At 37.6% G+C, this 5820-nt stretch overlaps 1 protein-coding gene across 1 annotated transcript; it reads left to right on the forward strand.

The window, feature by feature from the left end:
- Positions 1-3791: 3791 nt before the first annotated feature.
- Positions 3792-4933, forward strand: LOC146500146 (olfactory receptor 6N2-like). The gene has a single exon (XM_085136362.1). It carries the CDS (start codon positions 4013-4015, stop codon positions 4931-4933), a length of 921 nt encoding a protein of 306 aa, XP_084992488.1. The 5' UTR covers positions 3792-4012.
- The last annotated feature ends 887 nt before the right edge of the window (positions 4934-5820 follow it).

A 5820-nucleotide genomic window follows, 5' to 3' on the forward strand; every position in this document is an offset into this window, starting at 1 on the left:
TGATTATTGGTAATTTTTTCTCTAATGATAAAAATTTTATTTGTGAAGAAGTTCATGAAGTCATCACTAGTTAACGTTAAAGGGATGGTTGGCTCAAAAGAGCTCTGACTTTTTGTCAGCCTGGCTACAGTGCTGAAGAGAAACCTGGGGTTGTTCTTATTTTCTTCAATCAGTGATGAGTAGTAAGCTGTTCTGGCTTTGCGGAGGGCTTTCTTATAAAGCAACAAACTATTTCTCCAGGCTAAGTGATGATCCTCTAAATTTGTGACACACCATTTCCTCTCCAGATTACGAGTCATCTGCTTTAGGGTACGTGTTTGAGAATTATACCACGGGGTCAGGTACTTCTGATTAGAGACCTTAGTTTTCACTGGAGCTACAGTATCCAGAGTCGTACGTAGTGAGGAGGTGAAATTATTAACAAGATAATCGACCTCTGTTGGGGTAGCGTTCAGATAGCTGCTCTGCTCTATGTTGGTACAGGGCATTGACGATGATAACAGTGGCTGGATTATATTCTTAAACTTAGTTACAGCGCTTTCAGAAAGACATCTACTTTGATAAAGTCCACTCTCCACTGCTGCGTAATCAATTATTGTAAATGTAAATGTTATCAAGAAATGATCAGACAGGAGAGGGTTTTCAGGAAACACTGTTAAATGTTCAGTTTCTATGCCATATGTTAAAACAAGATCTAGAGTGTGATTAAAGTGGTGGGTGGGTTCTTTTACATTTTGAGAGAAACCAATTGAGTCTAACAACAGATTAAATGCCATGTTGAGGCTGTCATTTTTAGCATCAACATGGATGTTAAAATCACCCACAATAATTATTTTATCTGAGCTCAGAACTAAATTAGATATAAAGTCTGAGAAATCAGACAGAAACTCTGTGTAAGGCCCAGGTGGACGATAGATGATAACAAGTAAGACTGGTTTCTGAGTTTCACAGCTGGGGTGCACAATGTTAAGCATCAGGCTTTCAAATGAATTAAAAGTCTGTCTTGGTCTTTCATTAATTAATAGACTGGTGTGAAAAATTGCTGCCACACCGCCCCCTCGACCTGTGCTTCGAGACTTCTGGTAGTTAGAATGACTCGGGGGTGTTGATTCATTTAAACTAACATAATCATCCTGCTGCAACCAGGTTTCTGTAAAGCAGAGTAAATCAATTTGTTGATCAATTATTAAGTCATGTACTAACAGAGACTTGGAGGAGAGAGACCTAATATTTAATAATCCACATTTCACTGTTTTACTCTTTGGTTCAGATGTGGATACTGTATTGTTCTTTCTTTGTAAATGTTTAAGTTGTTTATTGCTGGTTTTTAGTTTGTTTTTTGTCTTTTTGGAAGCTGACACAGTCTCTATGGAGATGGGTTTTTGGGGGGGTAGCAGGAGGAGGGAAGCTGCAGAGAGGCGTGTAAGACTGCAACTCTGCTTCCTGGTCCCAACTCTGGATAGTCATATTTTGAGGGGTTTAATAAATTTGTCCATATTTCTAGAAATGAGAGCTGCTCCATCCAAAGTGGGATGGATGCCATCTCTCCTAACAAGACCAGGTTTCCTCCAGAAGGTTTGCCAATTATCTATGAAACCCACATCATTTCTGGGACACCACTCAGACAGCCAGCAATTTAAGGAGGATATACTAGAAAACAATATAATAGAAAAAAAGAATAAGAAACATAAAAAAGACCAAGAACTATACTATGTACAGATGGTTACTTTATACAATAAAATACTCCAAGATTCTCCTTATTTATATTTTTCTGTGTCTGTAACGGCCTACTGATAAAGGAGGTGCTCTGGGCCTCCACAGTCTCATGCATGGGCTGAGTGTGCACAATGGGCAAAGCTTGGCTTCTCCTTTCACCCACCTCCTCTATGAGATCTATTGGAGTGGTCAGGACAGAGGTGGCGCTCTTTACCAGTCTATCAGTCTTTTTCCTGTCCCTCTCTGTGCTACCACCTCCAGGGCAGATAACAAAATAAAATGGAGCAGAAGCCTTCACAGTGTCATAAAAGGTCCTCAGCAATGTCCTGCATAACCCAAAATACCTCAGCTTGCCCAGCAGATGGAACTTGTTAAGTTGAACACCCAGGAATTTGTATGTGTCGACCACATCAATATCCAAACTATGGATGTTCACTGGTGCGATGGATGGTGGTTGGTTGAATTCACACCAGATGATGAAGTCGGTGATGATCTTCCTTTACTCTAGATCGTTCCCCTCAGACATCCATCAATGACTGTATCATCAGAGAATTTCTGGAGGTGGCAGTTAGGAAGGGAGAAAAAAAAAACATGACTCTCACAGTGCTTCCAGTACTCTCCAGGTGTGACAGTGATCTGTGCAGGAGGTACATGACTGCATCATTCACCCCAATACTAGAATAGTAAGTGACCAGCAGGGGATCCAGCAGTTTGTTTGCCAGAGTTGTGAGATGTTTGAGAATTAACCTCTCCAGGTTCTTCAGGGTATACTACACGATTAACATGCTATCTCCCTTTAAGAATTTCCACATTTCCATAAGACCTGGATTTGTAAGCAAGCCCATGGTACAGACGCCCATGGTGAATCTTCTATCAGGAGAATATCAATAGACACTATTCAGACAGTTCTTTATATAAAACAGGAGAGTGGTTGTGTAGTTCTCTAGGTTTTCTTGTGCAAAGAGATCACAGTAATACCCCTTTTCAATTAGAACATACTCTGATCAGCTCAAGGCAACTCAACTTGACTCAGCTTGTTTACATTTAAATTGAGTACCACCGAGTGGGATCATAAAAGCGATGTCGCCAAACGTCCCCTGACATAATTTATATGCAACACGAATGCCACAAGAAAAGAAGGAAGTCGAGGTGATGGTATACCTCAACTTCCAAACTGGATCTGCTGGGGATGAGTTGGAATCAAACAAATTCCAACTTATTTGTTTGATTTCTGAGCATTCTGGCACTTATGATGTAAATACTGGGCAGTGGTTGTTTATGGAGAGACTTCTTTAGTCTGTTTGTATTCTGACTCTGTAGCCCTGCTTCTGTCTCCTTGTCTCTAATAATGTTGGTCACTTTCATAAGTTATGTCAGAGTTTGATCCACCATGTGATATAATTTAGAAAATATCTAATTAGCAATGGCTTTCAATAACCTGGATTTAAAAGAAAAACAACAACGAAAAAAACAACAACACTGCAGAACACTGTCAGTCATGGACTGGTGTCCACAGCACCAGGACCTCAACATTACTGGTTTAGGATGCCCTTCAAGAAGCTTGGAGAACTATTCCTGAAGACTATTTAAAGAAATTCAGTAAAATTTGCTCAAAGGAGTTCAAGCTGTGTTGAACACATACTGACTTTCAAGCTTGTTAGAATTGCATTCAGTATTTTTTGCCTTCAATTCATCATTCAACATAATCAAGGATTTAAAGTGCACCTTTATAATCCAAGAAATACAGTAATGTAATGGTCTTCTAACAGGTACCATTCAGAAAGCATTAAATTGACTGTAGATCGTGCAAAATACAGCAGCTAGACATCTTCTAAAGACTAAGAAAAATTAACATATTGCATTAGAATTGATTTTAAGATTTGACTAATTACCTGTCCTTCATGGCCTGGGCTCAGAATATATACTAGAAGTGGTTCTCCTGTACCAGCAAGCACTTTGGTTATGGAAAGTTATATGCAAATAATAATAATAATAATAATAATAATAATGATATTTTATTATTATTTTATCTACACTACTAAGTCTACCCACCTCTGTATGAGGTATGATGTTAGATGATGATGATAGATCATACAGACAAAAGTATCAACTGATAAAGTTTGGTGAAGTTGTTTACATGTTCTTGAAGAACTTAATGAGTCCCATTGAGAATGGGAAGTTTTCTGATAAAACAAAGCCACAGAGCCAATTACTTCTTAGTTTGGTGCTGGAAAAGTATTACTACAATACATTAAGACTTGTCTTTTCATTTGTTTTTTTAATGAATACCATTTGAATGGATGTTGAATTAAATGTAACATGGTTAACTCTAGGTGGGTTTGCAGAATTGCACAAATACAGATATCTTTATTTTGTGGTCATATTTACACTTTATATTCTGATACTCTGCTTTAATTCCACTATAGTTTTCCTTATCTGGACTCACAAAAACCTTCACGAGCCAATGTACATATTTATTGCAGCTTTGTTAATCAACTCTGTTCTTTACAGCATGATTATCTATCCAAAGCTCTTATCTGATGTTTTGTCTGAAAAACAGATGATATCATATCCACTCTGTCTTTTCCAAGGTTTATCATATTACACCTCGGTTGGTTCAGAATTTTTACTGTTGGCAGCAATGGCATATGACAGGTATGTGTCTATATGTAAACCCCTGCAATATCCAGTTATTATGAATAAAATAACTATATATGTATGTCTGATTTTAGCTTGGCTTATACCTGCTTTTGAAGCCTTGATGTTAGGTGTGTTGTATTCTAATGTCAAACTCTGTAGCTTTACTCTGACAGGAATTTTTTGTAATAATTCAGTTCACAAGCTTCAGTGTGTGCCATCAGTAGCAATATCTATATATGGTGTGGTCATGTTGATAAACATTGCCCTTCTACCTCTGCTTTTCATACTTTTTTCATACATCAAGATTCTTAAAATATCTTACCAAAGGTGTAGAGAAGTGAGAAAAAAAGCTGTAAAGACATGTTTACCCCACTTGCTGGTTTTAATTCACTTTTCTTGTTTTATTTCCTTTGATATAATTATAGTGAGACTGGAAACAGACTTATCAAAAACTCTCCGTTTGATATTGACCTTTCAGTTGATTTTATTTCATCCTCTTTTAAATCCAATTATATATGGACTCAAAATGAATGAAATTTCTAAACATCTCAAGATATTGTTGTGTCTAGTTAAATAACACTGAAATGACTGCACTATTATTTATGGCATTTATGTAAGTGTTCAAGTCTATTCTCTTAGTGCTGACATATGTAATGGTCATAAAGCAAAGATATTTAACTTTTTAGACTGATGCTGGTAATATTTAAAGTCTAAACATGCTTGGATTTCAGGTTTTTCCTTCTTTTCCCATTATCACAGATTATTAATCGCTGTTATGAAAATGATTTAGTAAAAAGAGTCAAATTCTGCTGGCCTTTTGTGTGTGTGTGTGTGTGTACTGGTTTTTACTGTGTGGGGACCAAAATCTGTAATTTACTACAGCAAATCAATATATCTATCACATGCCAATTACATCTATCCATATATATGTATACATACAGACACACACACACACACACCCACACACACACAATCTGGACTTCCCGGTACCACTAGAGGGAGCCCAAGTACCACCACTGGTATACTTACCACAGTTTGCAAATCACTGGGTTAGGTGAGATGTCTCCACGAGGACAGCAAACCGGACTGTTGGGTGTGAGTGTATAAAGGGAATGACTTCCTTGATATAGAACAGGTTCAGTCTCTGATTTAATGTAAATGTGAGTGATAGAAAAAAGTCGAAATTGGATAAAATGACAAGTTATTGTACAATGTATAGTAATCTTTTGTTCAAAACTAGGCTCAGAGAGGTGCGGCCACCTGTTGCAACCAGTTGGGGTGAGAGGAGGAAGACAGGTCAAAAGCCATACTGTGGAAGAGAGCCAGAGATTAATAACACGTAATGATTCGATGCAGAGAGGTCTATCTATCTACCCACAGTGAGTGAAAAAAATGACTGAACAAGAAATACTCAATGCATCATCCTCCAGCAGCCTACACCTATTCCAGCATAACCAATGGACA

This window comes from Neolamprologus multifasciatus, chromosome 16 (genome assembly GCF_963576455.1).
Source record: "Neolamprologus multifasciatus chromosome 16, fNeoMul1.2, whole genome shotgun sequence".
NCBI lineage: Eukaryota > Metazoa > Chordata > Actinopteri > Cichliformes > Cichlidae > Neolamprologus > Neolamprologus multifasciatus.

Coding starts and splice junctions, on each gene's coding strand:
- LOC146500146 (XM_085136362.1), top strand. CDS start 4,013: ATGGATGTTGAATTAAATGTAACATGGTTAACTCTAGGTGGGTTTGCA.